General features: G+C 34.8%; 1 protein-coding gene across 11 annotated transcripts; it reads left to right on the forward strand.

Moving 5' to 3' along the window:
* The first annotated feature begins 282 nt into the window (after window positions 1-282).
* Window positions 283-12,584, forward strand: LOC127834789 (uncharacterized). Of its 11 annotated transcripts, none has more exons than XR_008028183.1 (8): window positions 283-451; window positions 1,491-1,672; window positions 4,120-4,253; window positions 4,659-4,770; window positions 5,066-5,193; window positions 6,508-6,577; window positions 7,027-11,807; window positions 11,914-12,584. XR_008028183.1 is itself a non-coding variant. In XM_052360825.1 (7 exons), exons 1-7 carry the CDS (start codon window positions 340-342, stop codon window positions 7,201-7,203), a joined length of 915 nt encoding a protein of 304 aa, XP_052216785.1. In that variant the 5' UTR covers window positions 283-339; the 3' UTR covers window positions 7,204-12,584. The 11 variants fall into 11 exon arrangements, 1 of the variants encoding a protein (XP_052216785.1); XR_008028188.1 differs by having other exon boundaries at window positions 7,027-11,767; XR_008028190.1 differs by having other exon boundaries at window positions 7,027-11,727.
* The last annotated feature ends 8,226 nt before the right edge of the window (window positions 12,585-20,810 follow it).

Consider the following 20,810-nt stretch of genomic DNA (forward strand, 5'->3'; position numbering starts at 1 on the left):
ATTTTTATACAGGTCAAATTGTGTGTATAAAAAAGGAAATTGCACTCACATTCATAACTAAACAAGTTACACACAAGAATTTCTTTCATATATGTTTCATTTAAACATGTGACAGCATTTGTTTACTTTAACCTAATTGGAAAGAATCATCTGCAACACGGTTGTGTTCAAATGGTTACGATTGCTTTAAATTCTGAAAAATATAGTTGAATGTAGCTGCCACTCTTTTTAATCCGCATTTTACACTAATCGTCCAAGCAACATGTAAACTTCCGGCTTCGATTACAATTCACCGGGTCAATTCACCCACATAAAACCGGTCGTATAACTCTCTTTAAAATGTCGTACAGCGCATTGTCTAAAAAAAGTCGTAACCCCTATGAGACTCTGGAAAGAATGTTAAACAAAACAACGCTATCGACTCAGCGTGTCGCTCATTCAAACATCGTGGGTTAGTTCGATCTATTCGCGCACTCTGCAAAATGTTATCAGCTGACCAAAGCTATTTCCTGATTATTCTCTGACTTATCAAAGGGGGCTGTTTGCTCACCTTTATGCAGTGTAAAAATCTATCTCCGTTCTTATAACGAAAGTGTAAACATAATATAAATGGGTTGACATTCACTAATTTTGGGGATGTTAAATATTAATCCTGATGAATATTTATTTGTTTACATTGGGTTCAAGTGCCACTCTGATTGAGTTTATTCTGCCAATTAATTAACATATGCCTATTTGATTTAAGAATCAACGTGTTGAATGTGGATATTTAATTAATGCAATATTTAAATTTATTCATACAAGAACTGTCTACTTTAATTTATGAAGTGAACATATATGATAATATTTTATTAATTTGATTGGTATAAATTGTGTGTTGTATTATACAAGACGTGAAATTATACTTAGTGAACTGACAATGTCTAAATCTGTCAAGTTTAAGACTGGAATAAACAGTAATGAGAGAAGAAATGGTTATTAAACTATATTGTCTATGAACAATTGAACATATTAAAAAACATGAAAAAATAATTAACTTTAAAGTTATCAAGCTTTAACTATTAAAATGTGTCAGTTTCATTTGATCTGTACATACAATACATGTATTCATGATCAACCAGCTATCAGGTCCTAGTTTTAACTCCCCATGCAGGGAAATGTTATAAATTACTGGTTCTAAGCAGGAAAAATCTCTGTTGTTAATGGTTAATAGTGAAAATCAGCTCAGAGTTTAATTTTATTCAGGTTTTCTTTGACCATTGTATTGGTCTCGAGTAATAATAAAAAATAGTATACTATCGATTTGAAATAATTTAGCCTGGCTCTTGGATAACATTAAATGCATGAGCGTGACTTGCCAGCCCTGATTAGCTTGTGAAGTCCAAAGGAAGTCCGTATGTACAGTACATACATTAAACACTGTTTTCCAAGATTGAGGCTCAAACATTTGTATACTAAATGACAACATTGACAAGAGATAATTTTTACAGAACTAGGTGCGCATATGGTTTCAACGAAAGCTGGTGATTTCCAAGAGGAACACGAACGAGAACTGCAGAATGCTGTTGACGAGGCAGAAGAACGAGCCACCAGAGAACTGAAAGCAGCACTGAAACGCTTGAAGGAAGACAAAGACCACGAGAAAAACAAAGCCCTGAGGAACCAGAAAGAGGTAAAATGTAGTATTAAATAGTGCTGCAACAATATATCGGTTTATCGGTATATATCGCAATACGCAATCCGCATATTGTATTGCGATACGATTTTCATCATACCGATAGGAACATTTTACAAAAATTCATTCACATTTCGTCCAGAAAAGCCATTCGAAATAATTATAACAAGGTAAACAAAACAAAGCAGTGTAAAAAAAAATTCCGTAAAAATAGCATTCTGAAAGTGTATTATACGGAGTAGCGTTGTTACATCGGAGCATTTGTTCGATGCTTTTGTACTGATTATCGTTGAATTAATTGCGCACAGCTTTAAATGTTTTGTTCGATTCTGAATTGAGCATTATTAAGTTTGTATTCCGAATTTCGGAATTACGCTTCCAAATTTTAATGCTAATGCGACAATAAAAAATTCTAGCGTCAAATAAAAAGTGCTTCATCGTTTGTCTCAATAAAAAGTGCCCAAAAATTATACAGACATGTAGAACGTGACATGGTTAGTATGGGTGTATTTTCTGTTGTATAAAAACGGGAACATCACGTCAGGTGAATCACGCGTCTTCAGTGGAAAAAAACGCCCCGGTTGGACATTATTTCATCACATCTTTAAATAGTAACGAATGCCAAAATGTATTTGATACTTAATAAAATTTGCGAATGTTTGTGTTTCTTGTTATTCTTGAGCACATTTATAGTAAATATATACCAGAATTTGCTTAAAAACTGGAATATATGGGATTATCGGTTAATTGGCAAATTATAATTTTGGTACAAGTTAGCAATATATTGCGATATATTGCAATACGGGTTTTTAGACTGACAATGTATTGCAATACGGTTTTTGGCGTATTGTTGCAGCACTAGTATTAAACTGTAAATCAGGGATTTTGATTGAAGCAGAATCCTGCTTTTTAACCCTTTGCATGCTGGGTAATTTGTCTTCTGCTAAAATGTCGTCTGCTGAATTTCTAAAATTAGCATTTTCTTCGATTTTTTCAAAGAATACTATCAGAATAGCAAACAGTTTGGATCCTTATGAGACGCCACGTTCTGTGGCGTCTCATCTGGATCCAAACTGTTTGCAAAGGCCTTTAAAATCCGGTTCCAGCGCTTAAAGGGTTAATTAAAGCATTTTGCAACTTTGTCACTTGTTTTTACCTCTCCATATAATATATTTTGCCTCAATTGGATACAAATGTTACCATGAATGTAACACAAAATGTTCTTTATAATGCACAAATTGTTAAGTGTTTTTTAAGTAGAACTATTATGCTTAAATTTATACTAACAACATTTGTATAAAATTTGTACAAATATTCAGAATACTAAATATGTAGAAGTATTTAAACTCCTACACTTTTTATTTCACCCATTTTTTGCTTATATGAGACTTCCTTTTAACAATTTTTTTTATTAAAGTAGAAATTGCCGTCCCTGATTAGCTTGTGTGAACTGCACAGGCTAATATGGGACGACACTTTACAAAGGTGAAATGCATTAAACCCCATATTCCCAAAGCAAGTCTCATTTCCTCTGTGAACTAAATGAGCACTAGCCAGGTAGTCCTGCTCTGATAAACTTTTCAAATTTGGGTCTGGTAGGTGGTCCCATTCAAAATCGAAAAAAGTATATATTTTTCCCAAATGGGATCTAAAAATTCCCAATTGAAGGTTTCCAAGAAAGAGTGTTTTTTTTATATGTCTAAACATGCCATTCATCTCCAAATCCAAATCTATAAGTTGAACCTAAGTAAATATATTATTGAAATCACTTTTATTGTTAATTTTAAAGTATTTGTAAGAATAAAATCAACAACATAAATTTCCCAATTTTAGTAAAAAAGGACAACATATTTCCCAATCCAAAGGGACCGGGCCCTATTCCCAAAATGGTGAAAAAAACACTGGGCGATTTCAGATGCTAAGTTTTATGTAGGAAGGATTGTAAAATTGTCGTTACTTTAAATTACTAATATTAGAATTTGGGCTTGCTTGGCTGAACTGCGTATTTTGAATAGATTTCCTTTAGAAATAAATTGACCAACATTCTGGGAAAACTGGGCTTATCATATATGCATAAATTGTTGTCCCAGATAAACCTTTGTGGTCAGCAAGGTCTAATCAGGGACGACACTTTCCGCTTTTATGTTCTTTAAATTTAAAGGCATTCTTTTTAAAACAAATGTCCAGTTCAGACTCAACGTGTTGTCCCTGATAAGCTTGTGCAGACTGCACATGCTAATCTGGGATGATGCTTTACACGCATAAATTAAGCCCCGTTTTTCCAGAATAAGGCTCAATTCATGACAGATCTCCATGCATGTCAAGTGGCGCAGACTAGATCAAAGTGATAAACCTCAAATTGAAAGGAACTGAGCCTAAACGAGACATACGTTTATACATTGGAATTGAGCCTAAACGAGACGTACGTCTATCCATTATTTCAGTACTACGAGAACATCCAAAGACGTGTTGAGGACCAACGCAACAGGGCAGAGGAAGAACGTGAGCGGGAACTGACTCGAAAGTTTGAACGGGAGAAAGAAGAGGCTCTGAACCAGGCGTGGCAGGCTGCCGAAAGGTTTGCTAACTTGTACAAGGTCAAGTTCATTGCAAAGTTATATATATTTCAGAAAGCAACAAAGTTTCAACACAAAAATGTATGTCAGGGCTGCAGAGCTGCAGACGCTGAGACTGGTGTATTTGCTTCTAATATTCATATCAGATATATTAGATTCACATTCATATCATATAGTACATCAGCTACTCCAGGACAAGTGTCCGTTGGTTAACTGGCTGCTGATTTATGACTGAAATAATGTTAACAACGGCAAAAAATCCAGCACAAAAAACAAACAAACATTAATTGTTACTGAGTCTTTAAAAGTTAAGTGATTTAAGGGACGGAGTCTTTAAAAGTTAAGTACTGAGCCACTCAAAAGTTTAGTGATTTAAGTGACTGAGCCATTGAAAATTAATTTTCTAGACGAAAGGAGGAAGCAGTTGCAGTAGCATGTGAGGAACTGGCGCGAAAACTTCGCCACGAGGCCGCTGTAGAAAAAGAGAAGGCAATTGCAGAGGCATTACGAGTGGCTAAGGTTGTACATTTTAATATTTTTGAACTGTAAAGTGTTTTGGAAGAATTGAAATAATTTTGTAAATGGCTGTAAAGTTTATAAACTGTATTTTTAAAGGTTAGCTCTATAATTAATTTATTTAAGATATCTTTTCCCTTTTTAATAACTATGATGTGTTTGTAGTGTAATATTGACCTGTCTTATAAAGTGAACATACAGGAAAAAAAACAATTTTTCATTTTTTTACCCCTTATGTATGAGAAGGTAGACTTATGACTGAGTTTTCAGGGTGCTCATATATTTTTTTCTTTTCCAGGAAAAATATCTTATTCGTGAACGTAACACGATCGAGAAAACCCGCCGTGAGATGGAGGAAATAGCCAAACAGGAGGCAGAGAGAGTGGCTAAACTCCACCAGAAAGACATCGAACGCTGCAATGAGAGGTAAGAGAGGGGCTAAACTCCACCAGAAAGACATCGAATGCTGCAATGAGAGGTGAGAGTGTGGCTAAACTCCACCAGAAAGACATCGAACGCTGCAATGAGAGGTAAGAGTGTGGCTAAACTCCACCCAAAAGACATCAAACACTGAAATGAGAGGTAAGAGTGTGGCTAAACTCCACCAAAAAGACATTGAACGCTGCAATGAGAGGTAAGAGTGTGGCTATACTCCACCAAAAAGACATCGAACCCTGCAATGAGAGGTAAGAGTGTGGCTAAACTCCACCAGAAAGACATCAAACGCTGCAATGAGAGGCAAGAGTGTGGCTAAACTCCAAGAGAAAGACATTGAACGCTGCAATGAGAGGTAAGAGTGTGGCTTAACTCCACCAGAAAGACATGGAGCGCTGCAATGAGAGGTAAGAGAGTGGCTTAACTCCACCTGAAAGACATTGAACACTGCAATGAGAGGTGAACGAGTGGCTTAACTCCACCAGAAAAATATTGAACAATATTCTCAATACGACACTTTCCACTTTAATGGTATTTTTCATGTAAAGAAAGTCTCTTCTTGCTAAAATCCAATTTAGGTGGGAAGTGGACTGCACAGGCTTATATGGGACAACAGGCTAGGCACATGCATTAAGCCGAATTTTCCGAGAATGCCGCTAAATTGAGTATTCAGTGTACAACTGTTGTATCTGTTGTACAGATCTTATTTAGATACACCCAGAGCTCAAGATAACATTTTGTTCAAATTCTTATTTTACTCCCTATTTTAATTACAATTCTTATTTTAAACCCTATTTATAAAATTTATTCTTATATTACTACTCTCACTCAGCTGTTCTCCCGGACACTGAACCTGAATGTTTTTAACTTCTTTAGATTCACATTCATTTACGCATGAGCTTATAAGTTCATCAATTAATGATGCAACCATGCTTTGGTTATTTGGTTCTTGAAAATCTGATTAAAATAATGCATGCAGCGTGGATTTTTTACACTAAAATGGCTTTTTTTGCCTTCCACAGCGCTTTGGTCGGCCATTTTGATTTTTTATGTATAACAGTCACTGACACTTTGGCTTAGGTCAAAATGGCCAGTTGGTCGCTGTTAAAGTCAAATGAAAATACTGTATTTAACATTTAATTTTAGAGCGATCGTGTGGTCGGTTGAGATATAATCGTTACACAGTTAGTAACTGATGGTGTATGGCATATACACCCTCAGTAATTTCATACCATACACCATCAGTTACTAACAGTGTAAGCATTTATTGAAAATAAATTAACATAAAAAATAATTATCTTCAAGGTACGACATTCTGGAGAGGAAGTGGCTGCGAGAGATTGAGCACCGCAAGAATGTAGAACAGGACTTCAGGGTAAGTCTCGTATTTTATGTATTTTTCGAGTCATTCATATGGACAAACAGACAAATGGCAAACCTTTAACTCAACTAGAATTACAAGATTAATGATCATATCTAATACACTTTTCATGATCAAGTCAATAAACCAGCTCATGTCTAAATCATTAAGCTCCTACTAAACCCTTTCCAACTCAGAATCAAAGTGAAAATGGGTATGTGCCAACAGCATAAAACCAGTACAGCCTGCCAGTAACTCGCAGTCTGTTCAGAATTTATGCTGTTTGCTGCTAATCAGAATCTAAGGGTTGGAAACGAAGCCCTTTATAAAAATTTGAATCTAGTACAAAGGTCTTAAATTAAATGTAACATTTTTGGGGACTACAAATGAGTTAAATTATGTATCTAAGGTGTAGAGGATTAACCTAATAAAAATTCATCTGCTGCGTCTTTTCGCTCCCACAGGAGCTGCAGGACGACTACCGGCGGTTCATGGACTACACGGACGGCATGTTCCACTCGGACTACCTCATGCAGCTGAGACACCTGGGTCAGAAGCTCGCGGAGAAGCAACTCTCGCGGGTCACGTATGACGACATCGAGAAGAAATTCGAAGAGGACTCTGAAGCACCGGAATTTTAGTCCCTCAACTCTGGAAAGTTCATTGAAAGTTAGAATTTTTAGTTGCTTAGGTCTGATTTTATCTTTGGGAAGCATATTATGACACTAGAAAATTATAAATGTAAGTCGCTCAGTTCTAGAATGATCTCCTAAAAACGTATGGTGACCATTGAAGGTCAGGTATTTTATGGCTGTTTTTAAAATGGCTTTGAGCTGGGGGCTTTTGCTTAATTTGGTACTCTTTTTATGAGGAATAAAGAAGGTCCTTGTGATTTACTTTGTTCTTAGGTCTGTGTTTGTTTGCTACTGAAAATAGGAAAAAATCGTTATCAGTTCAGCTCTCCTATTGACATTCGGACTGTGTTTTGAGGATTTGTAAATTAACCCATTTATACCTAGTGGACTCTCCCATCCTTTTAAATTGGATCAATTTATTTCCAAAATTAGGGATGTCTAGTATATTTATTTCTATATTTAGAATATTTTTTACAGAAATTCCTTTAAGCAAACAGCGCAGACCCAGATGAGAGGCCGCATCATGAGGCTTCTCATCTGGGTCTACGCTGTTTACCAAGGCCTTTTTTCTAGACGCGAGGCATAAGTGGGTAAAAATAAAATCACAGGCCATCAAAATGGTGAAATATTGTAGATGAAAAAGGCCTGTGCTAAAAGTACAGTGCTATGCAATTTTGTTAAATTGAAGCAATTGATTTTAGCCTCCAAATTGAAGTGTTCCTCTCTTCATGTCACAGCCATATAAAATATGTCTTGTTCAGTTTGTAATTTTTTTTTGTTTAGTTTGTAATTTATCTTGTTCAACTTGTAATTTATATTGTTCAATCTCTTAGTGCTGATGGAATAACCATGGTTGTGATAATGTGGAAGGAATTTGATTTAACAATTAAGAACCCAGAAAATATTTGTGATTGAATGCAATAATTTAATGATTCACATCGCTGTTGTAAAACAGCAAGGCAATTACTAGTCATCTATATTCAATCTCATTCAGAGATAGACAACTCTTTAGAGACTGCATGTTATCTTTTATTGTTAGGTTACTTCCCTTTACAATTCAGCTTTTTTGAAGAAAGAAAAGTTCAATTTGCATGCACATAGAACAATTTTATGGAGTGCTTTTGCTCTAGAGTTATAGGTTTTTTAATCTTCTTAATGCCTCTCTCGTGACATGGGTATACTATTAAAATGGATTAAAATGTACCTCAATAAGTATTATTGTAATGGCTTTGTTAGCCCTTTCCCACTTAGAAGCAAAGTAAAAATGGCTACATGTACGTACAAAGAGCATAAAACCAGAACAGCGTGGGAGTAACTTGCAGTCTGTTCAGGTTTTATGCTGTTTGCTGCTCATCAGTATCTTAGGGTAAAAAAGGAAGCCTTTAAAACTTGAATCTTGTAAGAAAGGTCTTTTAAATTAAATTTAACTTTCTAAGGGACTAAATTGGTCAAAATACGCCTCTAAGTGGTAAACTCACGCACAAACAAATTAATTCACAAGTGCAAGGTTAATGTTTTCAAACTATATCACAAAGGAGTTTGTTTATGATCATGTTTGACTAAACCGGTTTTATGAGAGTTGAACTGCAACATGAAACTGTCATATTCGCTAAGTATTTCTTTCAAAGATATATGGAGATTATTGTAATTTATCATGTTTAATGCAAAACCATATAAATGTGCATCTGATGTTTTGTTGAGGGTTGTGGTGTTGTTTGGATTTAAGCACTCGTTTATCAATATTAAGTGGATATTATATTTGTCCAATTATGTTTTGCCATTTTTCTGACATTATTTAAAAAAATAACAAATAAAAATGGCTGATATAAAACATGAAATGATATTACTAGAATAAACAAATTGATGTCATTATACTGCCAGTTTAGCTGTTTTTAACAAGTTGGAAATATATCAAACCTTATGTTACAGGTATTTCTTTTTTTGACATGAGTTGTTTTGTTTGTATTTTACTATTGGTTTTATTTCATCAATTCAATCCATCAACCCTTTAATTCAATAAATATGTGTTGTGATAAGGGACCCTTGTTCCGATTAATAAATATTATAATAGTGCTTATTATGCGATGGTTGTGTGTTGGTGTCATTTTTAACCTATGCAAAAATCAATTTTCACTGTTAATTTTAATTTTTAATTTGTTTTTGTGTTAAATTTTATCTGCAAAATTTGGATTACTTATATTAAATTGAGAAATAGAAGTAAATGAAACAGCTTTGTGATTATATTAGTCATGTTCTGAAAAAACTGGGCATAATGCATGCGCGTAAAGTGTCGTCCCAGATTAGCCTGTGCAGTCTGCCTAGGCTAATCAGGGACGACACTTTCTGCCTCAATTGGATTTTTGCTAAAAGAGAGACTTCATTTTAACGAAAAATGTCATAAAAGCGGAAAGTGTCGTCCCTGATTAGCCTTACGACACTTTACGCACATGCATTATGCCCAGTTTTCTCAGAATGAGACTCATATGTATGAAAAATAATTTTTCATGTACACGTATATTCATATTTTTAGCCATGGTTTGGGAAAACTGGGCTTAATTTATGTGCGTAAAGTGTCGTGCACAGGGTAGTCATGGATGACATTTTCCCCTTAAATTTTAGTTAACTGAAAATCCAGTTCAGACAAACTGCACAGGCTCATCTTCTGCAACACTTAATGCTGATGCATTAACCCTTTTAGCGCTGGAACCGAATCTTAAAGGCCTTTGCAAACGTGGCGTCTGATCAAACTGTTTGCTATTCTGATAGTGATCTTTGAAAAAAAAGTGAAGAAAATGATTATTTTAGAAATTCAGCAGACACCAGTTTTGCAGACGACAAATATCCCAGCATGCAAAGGGTTAACCTTAGTTTGTCCAGAACGTGGCTTTTGTTGTACCTGTGGTTAGCTTTGTAGAAGCTTTTAGTGCCATGTGTATATAATGGTCCTGTTTTGGATGATTGATGCCTTACATGAAAATCTTATAATAATGAACTGTTGTTTTGTAAAATAATTTGCTTAAAGTGCTTTGGATGTTAATCCAGAGAAAGATATGCGCACATATTTCAGTAAAGTAAAGTTATACAAAAAATTGATTCGAATGTGAAATTTAGTCATTTCTTGTTTTGATTAGGGAGTTAAGCTTCAATATGTCAAAATAAAATAAAAACTTAGTATGTATATACAATTTTTGTTTGTTTTGATTATATATTATATTACATATCAAATTGTATTAGTTTGCTTTTGAGTGTAAAACGGTGATCGGGGATTCAGTATTATAAATTAATAGCACATTTTTACATTATTTATAATATATATTCTTTTACAGTATATATTGTAGAAAGTAGGTGGTATTTTTGCTGTTCTTTTACGTATATGTATTTTATTATGCAGTCAAATTGTATCATCACTTCATTTATTTTTTTGCTAGCTATTTATTTGTAGATTGTAAATCATTCTTTAGTCTAAGAAAGCTTGTTATGTCAATGCCTGTAGCACACTGATTAGTTTGTTAGCTAAAAAAAGTACACATAGAGGTCGACCATAGTGGGTCATTAATAGTGCAATACAATTGCTTTAAGCGCAAATTTCGAGTTTTGACAAGAAAAAGACAAACACTAGAATCAACTGCCATCTTAAACTTATAAATGTTACGTTAAAGTTACATAGCTCGCAAATGTGACAATTTTTCATGTGCAGATAACCATGTCTATTACTTTTTTAAGCATTAAAATTAAAATAAACATATATTAAAATCATGATTTTGCTAGGAAGTGGAAATAAACTAGATTTAATTTTCCTGTATTTATGGATTTATTTCGTTTTGTTGTTTATGCTGAATATCTTTGAGGATTTATGTCAGCCAGCTTCATGTTAATTCAAAGAGATTTGTACTAATGCACTTTTGAATTTGATTCAATTGGTATATTAACAATTGTTTTGTTATGCAATTCTTGAAGGGATAATCCCTTGTCAAATTGTGGTTTTCTTGGAGAGAAAAAAAAACACTTGAACATCTTTGCAAATTTTATTATGAATAATTTGTGGTATAAAATGTTGCATATATTTTTTCAGCTTCATGTAACTAGCGTTCATTATTGCCTTATTCACTTTTGACCCTCAAAAGAATTTTTTTTTTTTTGATTACATGAAATATAAGATGTAATTGGAGAAAAGTTACCTATGTACTGAAGCTTAAAATAAAAACCCATTAAAATATACACCGGTTTTTCAGATAACATCTACTTCTCTGCTATTTTTACTGCTGTAAAGGCTGTGAAATGAGTATCCTAAATCTAAAATAGATCACGAACAATAAATGACCTTGTATTTTATGATGTTATTCTCCTCATGCGTAGAATATAGAAACATAAATACATGGGTTATCTTTCAAATATTCAGGTTGCACCATTTTCAAAGCTGTTACATTGTTTAACAAATATTCTGTATAAGATGATCACATTATCAAAGCTGTTACATTGTATAACAACAGGTTGCACCATAATCAAAGCTGTTACATTGTATAACAACAGGTTGCACCATAATCAAAGCTGTTACATTGTATAACAACAGGTTGCACCATAATCAAAGCTGTTACATTGTATAACAACAGGTTGCACCATAATCAAAGCTGTTACATTGTATAACAACAGGTTGCACCATATTCAAAGCTGTTACATTGTATAACAAATATTCTGTATAAGATTATCAATATTTAGGTTGCACCATTATCAAAGCTGTTACATTGTATAACATATATTCTGTATAAGATGATCAATAAAGTTTTGCCATTGTAATATTTCCCCACACAATGAACAAAAGAATATGCAGTACTTTTTAAGATAGACTTAATGATGGTGTCTTTTTCCTATGGAAAATATTGAATGTGATATGGGAACTGTTTGGCCAATATAATTTCTTCCAAGTAAGCCTTTTATTAATTTGGCCTTCAGTTTATCAAGGCCATCAAAATATTCTACCTTAAATTATTGCCAAATGATTGGGTAATCATTTTGCGCAATCAAGCTTGCCAGCATGTTATCCATTCACCGACTTTATGGCTTTTGTTATATTTGTCATAACAGAAGTACTATACCGATTTTGATATTGGTGGATGAAAAGCGGATTTGGTATGCATATGATCTGACATAATAATAGTCAACGGTGTTTTATTCATCATGTAGATGAACTACTCATGGTGCACAATTGTGATATAAAACGGTGTAATGGTTAAAATACGTAATGCACTAGCTGTCTTCAATCATGTTAAATAGGCTGCGGTCTCAACACGCTACTTACTGGTCTATTTGTTGAATTGTTTTTGTTATTGAATATTTGTTGCTTTGTTATGAAAATGTATTTTTGAAAAATAAAAAAGTGGAAAAACTCATGCATTGCATTTTTGTTGAGTTTGTGTATGTATGCCCTTTTGAAAAATGACCTTATATTAATTGACCATGTTAGCGGGCGGCTGGAATATTCGCGGGAACTATGACTTGTTCCAGAACGGATAGGTTCTAATATAACTTTGCAGACGGGATTTGATATATGAGACGTCAATGTCACCTTTTAAGGATGAAGGTCAATTTAAGGAAATTATCCTTTCACACTTTGTTCAGAGGAAAAAATGGTGGTAAATGAATAGATTTTGAAATTACTTGGTCAATGTAATCAGCTAATGAGACCTGATGTCGTTCATAAGAACACAGTCCGTCAAAGGTAATCGCTCAATGTCAAAGGTCACATTAAGGACAACAGTCATTATCTATTTGTCCGGAGCATGCCTTTATACAGCATGTATCAGTATTCAAATAACTAGGCTAACGTAAAGAGTGTATTAAGGCGGAGTTTTGTATGAAAGAACCATGCATCTAGATCCAAGTTAAAAAAAAACGCACAGTTCAAGGTCAAATATGAAGGTATAAAATCAGCTTTAAACACTTTGTCCAGATTCTAACTTTTCCACGAAAGATGTGTTTTAGATAACTTTGTAGACTTTATAAGCATAATGGGCCGGCGTGTCGCACTCAAGAACCAGGCCTCTAGTTTTTTTCCGTCAAGGTGAAAGATCCAATACGTGAATACTTCCAAGCAAATTTACTGGATCATTACATCGTCCAACAGGGATGGGTTTTTAATCAACTAAGCAGAAGTGATGCTCACTATCTGATATGGTGTAGCGAGCATGACACAGGTCTTAATGTCAAAGGGTGATGTCAAACTTAAAGATAAAACATCAAATTAATAAATTTATCCCTACTAGCTTGTAGGGATAATACTTATGTCCAGCAAAGTTTTGTTTTCACCTTACTTGTCATAAGTTATACGCATGATGAGGCATAAAGCCCTTCTCCAACTCTTGGTACAAGGTCAATGGCATAATCAAGGTCACAATTGAAGCTCAAAGTAAGAAATATATTCCGACTACAGTATCTGCAGAAAACCCCTGTCTATAGTGGGAAAATAAAACTTGGCATAATTGACGATGATTGAGAATGGAGATATCACACATAGGAGCCTATTCCTTTGACCATGGGCAAGGTTACAATTCATGGTGTATGGTACACTTTGTCTCCAGAGCAAACTTTTGATGACCCTGTTTTAAAATTGTTCAAATCGTTATGTTAAGTTATTCTCGTTTATTCAGTCGAAAAGCTCTATCGGTTAGGATGTCATCATGTGTTCCGCGTTAAATGTAGGCATCCTATATCTATGATAATATTGTTTATTGCGCAGTAAATCTGCATCTATCAGGATATTTTTTTATTTATTTATAAAGCAGTTAATATAGATAAGTAAGACAATTGTCGTTTATAACGGGGTGTTATCGTTTATTCAGCACTTAATAATGGGCGGTGGGGTTCCCGTTTCTATCGCCCTTGTTGCGTTTTCTACATACAATTAAGGCAATTTACACATGTATAATATATGCCCTTTTTCAATTAACCAAAATGGATGTGTTATTCCCTTATGTCATACAAATCCGTCCGGTCTATGACCTTTTCTTAAATGTGAAGGACAACATATACATAATATGTTATGCACATATAAATTTGTCTTTATTGTACGACTTCTTAAACAATAATTTTCTCTTATGATAACACTTGTTTTAACCTTAAATTTAATTACTTGTGGTTAACCAAAACATGATTTTGTTATTATAAAATAAGAATTATTTTCATATTCAGGTAAAGGATCACATATGCTCTTTTGTTCAATCAAAATCGATGTTGGCAATCGTTGCTTGGATTTTAAGTAGCTAGCTACCTCTCCATTTATTGCTGCAAAACAAACACCCACCTCGATCCCTTTCCCGACATATGGTTTGGTGACCCTATTATATTCGTCTACTTTCTATATTTGTATTTGTAACTATACAAAATTGTCACATTGTTTCATTGATGTAACGCATTTTATATACCTTTTTATACCTCTTTGGTGCGTGTTTTCACCACCCATTATGCAACTCATTAAAAAAGGTACTTTGATCTACTTTAAGGCATTTAAATAAAAGCCTTTTTAATCCGCAATATTGTGTTTGATCTTCTTCGAGTCATACCAGTCCTTCATGTCTATGACCTTTTCATTTCCACCAGTGTGGCCATACCACGAGGTCCGCGACGTCACCACCTACTACATTAAATTAAATTGTCGTTTATTCATCAGTAATTCTAGCTGGATGTTATTGTTTATTCAGCAGTGATAATAGATTTATAAGAATATGGGCGTTTGTAACTAAATATATAGTTAATGATAGTTTCGTGTATTCAACAGTAAATATGGACTTGTATTAATGTTGTTGTTTTATTTAGCATTTAAAATTTAATATAGACCTGTCGGGTTGTTATTGTTAATTCAGCTATTAACACAAATCTATTAGGATATTAATATACTGCAGTTAATGTCACGAGCCGAGCGGTAGCTGTGATTTTTTTTACTTTCTTCAACTTTTCCAAACTTGAAGCTTTTGTTCAAGTTTAACATATAGAACTAAAATGGACTCTGATAAACAGTAAACTAAAAATAACATTCTGCCTATTCAGTTGTTTTAAAATGTCAACAAATTATAAACTCAACGTTTCCAGAATTTATTAATTCAAATAACAAATACATTAATAACAACTTTCAATATATATATATATATATATATATATATATATATATATATATATATATATATATATATATATCTTAACAGACAAACTATTTCTTAGACATTTATCATAACTTACAGAAATATACATGTATCATGTTAAGTATTTGCACATTCTGTTTTATAATGTCCTAAAAAGATGATAAATGCAACTTCAGTCTTAATTTTTATAGCTAGATGCTAGTCTTATTTAAAACTGTATTTTAAATGCATACGAAAAATAAAATAGGTCTCACACCTAGGAAAACAAAGTGCAGAGTCCTCGAATGAGAGTTTTTAGTGCCTTTTATACTCTCCAAAAGCGCACGCATAATGTTGCGCAATACTAACATAAAAGCGTACATATGAATTGTGCACAAAAAGCGCACAAACAACGCTCAGTAAAGCGCGCAAGAGAGCACAAAAGAATTTGAGCGTTCTTGACACGGTAAATGTCATTCGTCTTAAAATTATATTTCTGACGATATTACAATTAAACAATAGTCAAATACATATCAATTAAATAAATAAATCATTTATAAAGACGACTATTACCTTGTTATAAGATAATTTTGGTTGATAATGAGTATTTAACAAATTATTTCGTATGACTAAACTTTCAAAAATACTGTAGTCACTGTACACTACCCAGAATGCACTTATGTCAGCATCAGGAAATCAACGTCCTGTTAATCAAAAATGGCTGCCATATTAACAGACGCTTATACAATAAGACATTTAAAAAGGATATTACAAATTATAAAGAAACGCAAAAGGTAGGCATCGGCTGTTATCAGCTCTAGCTACCACACAGCATCCAATAAAAGCATTACATAACGGTGACATAGTCATTAAGATGCAAAACATAAACGATAAAAATGAACAATGTACATGTACATAAACTCATGTTTAAATGAACAATCTATTGCATGACATTACACCTACTTCAATTGTAAATTTCCTCCTTTAAATAATTAAGTACAACATCTGTATTTAAACTCTCTAACAGCTACAATAGCAGTAAAACTTAGTAAGAAATTATTTGTTTAACACTTTGTACAGTGTGATTTAGGGCATCAATTTCAAGGTACAACACTTTGTACAGTGTGATTTAGGGCATCCATTTCAAGGTACAAACACTTTGTACAGTGTTATGTTTCATTACTTAACACATGAACTATCAAATACAACAAAATGCTGTAAAATAATCACATATTTCCATTCTATGTACAATAATACATTAGTTGAGATCAGAGAAAGTCAATAATGAATAATGCAATGACTAGACTTCCAATTTGTATAAATAAACAATGCAAATAATTTTACTGACTTGTTCAGCAATATTTTTACAACCAACAAAAAAATTACTCTCAAGAAAATCTTGAATACCAAATTTTAACTCGATTACCAAAGTTAATTAGTCAACATGTATTCACGTTCAACATTTATACTTAAATAATTATTTAACCTTCTAAAAATAATGAGTAGATAATTTAAAACACTAATTGATACAATCCTGAATATGCAAATCTTTAAAGATGTTAACCGTTGTTTATTGTAAGTAAAGTGACAATGTTTCAGGCAACTAATACATACGACGATGCTCAAATCTTTTGTCGCGGTGATTCTCCTTCTCATGCCTGTCCCTTGAGTTGTAATTTCTGGGGCGCAAATGAGATCGGTCACGTTGCTGGTTGTAACGGACGGTAGATGCCTTAGTTGCAGAATGGTCAAGACGGTGATGGGTGTTGCTGTGGCTGGAATCAGGATGATGCAATGTTGGTGGGTGGCACTCAGCTGCTTGTTGTGTGGGTCTGTTTTGACTCCTCAGGATGTCAATTAGGTCTGCCATGCTCTTTGTGAAGTCACAATTGAAGCGATACTGTTTGTTGATTTCTGTATGTATATTTCTAAAGTTGTTATTGATTTCTGACAACCAACTCAGCCATTAGTTCATTGTTTCTTTTAACAGAAGAGTTGGATGAGGTTGATGGTGAAGATGATGAAGAGCCAGAGGAAGAGCTGGATTCAGATGTTGTTTCAGGGGCAAGAGCACGACATTCTTCGATGGTTGGCAGAGAGGTCAAAAGATCTTCTTGGTTGATTATGGCTTGAGGTGCTTCTGTGTGTGCGGTTTGAGATGGCGGGAGGCTGGTCAGGGTAAGTTTGATTTGGTGCTGGCGTTGGAGAGTTTGTATATGTTCCGATGGCATTGATCAATTGTTGCAGAGGGCCGATGTATTCAGAGAGGTTGACGTCGGTGATAGGTTGAGGTTGAAATGTCTGAAGCGGAGTGAGTCTGGACGGTTGTGCTGGAGAAGATTGCGGTAGGAAAGGAGACAGTGGCCAGTTGCTGACAGGACTCAGGTCTGGAAGCATAGACTGTATGGCTTGAGACAGGATGTCAGGCTTCTTGGAGTTGGAGAGCCAATGGCGGTTGCTTTCTTCAGCAGAAAGGACAGCAACATCCCGGTCAGAAATGAGATATGGAGATGGATTACTGACAAGGAACTCTGGACTGTTAGGGATGTTTTTCTCCCGGAGCACAAGTGCATGACGGAAACTGTGAACATGCTTTTCCAGTTCTTCGCATTTGAAACATCTGAAGAGGCACAGACGACAGTAGTATGGAGCTTGATCCAGACTCATGTGATCCTTCAGGAAATGGTTGTACACGCGGTATTTCGCCTCAATGTACACTTTGTCTATCCGATGGTAGTGCATTTCAGGCACTGATGCGACGACGTTGACTTCTGGATGAGAATTGAGACATGATGGCAAGATGATTGGATTGTCGACTGAAAATGAATAACAAGCATGTTGTTACTTTACTTCCGAAACATATTTTTCGTCACATCACATCACTCACAAATAACTGTTCTGCACTTATGTCTTTGGATTATGTATGTTTCCTCATGGTTTATGTCCTTTCGCCGGAATTAAAATTTAAAATAATAATTATTATTTATTTCGTTCAAATTCTGATGATTTAACTCTCAATTACCTTCAATCATATCACTGACAAAGAAAATTCTAATGCAAAATATCAATAACGCTCAAATTCACTGCTGTGCTTTCTGTAACACTGTTAACTTGATAATGATTATTTTGTCAGACTCAAAACCCGTTCTTATTCTTAATCATTGCATTCTATCAATCGGTTCCCGGCTCATTGTCCATCACACATGGTGATTCATTCCCGACCATACTTAAGGTCAATCTTTCCCTATTCGATACCTTGAATACCCGTTCTTAAGTTTTTAAACTACTCTCTGACATTAAAACTTCACAACTTAATCAGACCACAAGTTAACTATACATCTCTTCTATAACAGAATCACATAAGCACTATTCCATCACAAATACTGTTCTCTTTTGTTGACATTACTTGTCACAACAATTACAAGAGCTGATTTTTCCATATTTATGTTTCTTTTGTGATTTTTGAGGTGCAAATACTTTTACACAGTTTAAAAAAAACACATTTTTAAAACACAATTAGATAAACAACATGATCTCTTTCTCTGTATCATCTTATGCAATGAAGTTCATACAATCTTGGCTTACACACACAATTATCACTAAAACAAATTTTATAACTGCACACACAAGTACATTAAAACACAATATTAAATATCATAGTTAACATTTCAATTTCCGTTTTTCTTTCAGAATCCATTTTGGCACTTGATCTCCTTCGTATGGCTTGAGTTTATTATGATGAACATTTTTTTCATTTCCTTGCGTGTCTAGTTCCAACTTGAAACTCACTTCTGAAATTTTCTTGCTGACAAGGAAAGGGCCATCATATGTTCGTTCTAACTTCGGTGCTATGCCAGGCTTTCTTGCTTCATTAAGACACCAAACAACAACACCATTGTTGTAAATCTTTATTGACACTTTTGCATCATAGATTGCTTTGTTGCGCTTGGCAGCGGTCCCAAGGTGATCCCTTGTGACCTGATGTGCCTTTTGAAATCTTGACCGCAGCCAGTCGACATAATCTCCATACGATGTAATAGTGTTGTGGTCGCATGTTGTTGAGCTACCGAACACCAACTCTGATGGTAAACGGACTTCTCTGCCGATGTTAAGAAGGTTTGGGGTCAATGTGGTCGACTCACTAGGTGTGGCTCTATAAGCTCCTGCGAGGCATCCTAGATTCTTATTCCATTGGTCTTGTTCTACACAAAGGTATGCCTTTATCATACGCACCAAGGTCTTGTTAAAACGCTCTGTTAGGTCGTTGCACTGTGGGTTTCTTGGACTGGTCCTTATCTTTCTTATCCCCAGCATTCTACACAACACCTTGAAGACCTTACTCTCGTAATTTCGACCTTGATCGCTAAGGATGTTCAGCGGACAACCCCACCTAGAAATGTATAAATTGGCAATGCAAGATGCGCACGTACAGCTATTGCTTCAACATATTTGCTGAAAAGATCAGTTAGCACCAGAATATATCTGTTACCACGTTCTGTGAGTGGCAGTGGGCAAAGATAGTCTGTAGCAAGCACATGAAATGGTGCACCTGTTGTAATTGAACACATAGGCGCTCGAGGGGTCTTCATTTGCTTTTTGTTCGCAGCACATGTGTCACATCTCTTAACATGCAAAATGAGTTTTCATTGCATACCAAAGATAACGGTGCCGAATTTTCTCTAAGGTCTTCTTAATACCCAAATGACCTGAATTTACAGAGTTGTGATGTTCAACAAAAAAATCAGTTTTCATAACAAATGGAACAATAAATTGCAAGTGCTCATCAGTTAAGTTCTGTCTTATGAATACCTTAAATAATAATCCATCTCGAACAAATAAAACATCCCAGAGAACCCAATAGTGTCTTGAAGCTGGGCTGAGTGCTAAGACGTCATAACAGCTAGGCCTTTTGTTTGCCCTTTTCGCCTCCAAAATACAGCTTATATCTGGGTCAAAAGATTGTAACTTTTGAAGGTATTCTAATGATTTATTGCATGCCCATGGTACATAGTTTGGAAGCTGCGTTTTAAGTCCTGAACTTTCAGGCTTGTCTACTTCTTACACGGACCACACTTTAGAGGCTCATTCATGTCTTCTAAATTGCATTCGCAGTCTCTTGGGTTTCTACATCTTGATAAGGCATCGCAGTGACCTTGCTTGTGGCCTGGTCTGTATTCAACTGAAAAGTCATAATGTGACAAGATTTCAAGCCATCTTGCAATTTTTGCTCTTGGTTCCTTAAGCTTGAAAAGCCATTTTAATGCTTGATGGTCACTTCCCACAACAAATCTTCGGCCTAACAAGTATTGTCGAAAATATTCAACAAAGTAACGGATTGCCAGATGTTCCTTTTCAGTTACGCAATAGTTTTGTTTTTCTCATTCTTGATTAGAGCTCTGCTTGCGTATGCAATCACACGTTCACGCCAATCTTGGGTTTGATGAAGTACTGCTCCAATGCCAACATCACTGGCATCAACGTCCAAGCAGAATTCTCCAACCT

This window comes from Dreissena polymorpha, chromosome 6 (assembly GCF_020536995.1).
Source record: "Dreissena polymorpha isolate Duluth1 chromosome 6, UMN_Dpol_1.0, whole genome shotgun sequence".
Taxonomy (NCBI): domain Eukaryota; kingdom Metazoa; phylum Mollusca; class Bivalvia; order Myida; family Dreissenidae; genus Dreissena; species Dreissena polymorpha.

Bases quoted from the DNA above. Each gene is read 5' to 3' on its own strand.
- LOC127834789 (XM_052360825.1), top strand. From the start codon at position 340: ATGTCGTACAGCGCATTGTCTAAAAAAAGTCGTAACCCCTATGAGACT. The intron at 1,673-4,119 runs GTAAAATGTAGT...CCATTATTTCAG, and splicing joins CCCTGAGGAACCAGAAAGAG to TACTACGAGAACATCCAAAG. The intron at 4,254-4,658 runs GTTTGCTAACTT...TTAATTTTCTAG, and splicing joins GCGTGGCAGGCTGCCGAAAG to ACGAAAGGAGGAAGCAGTTG.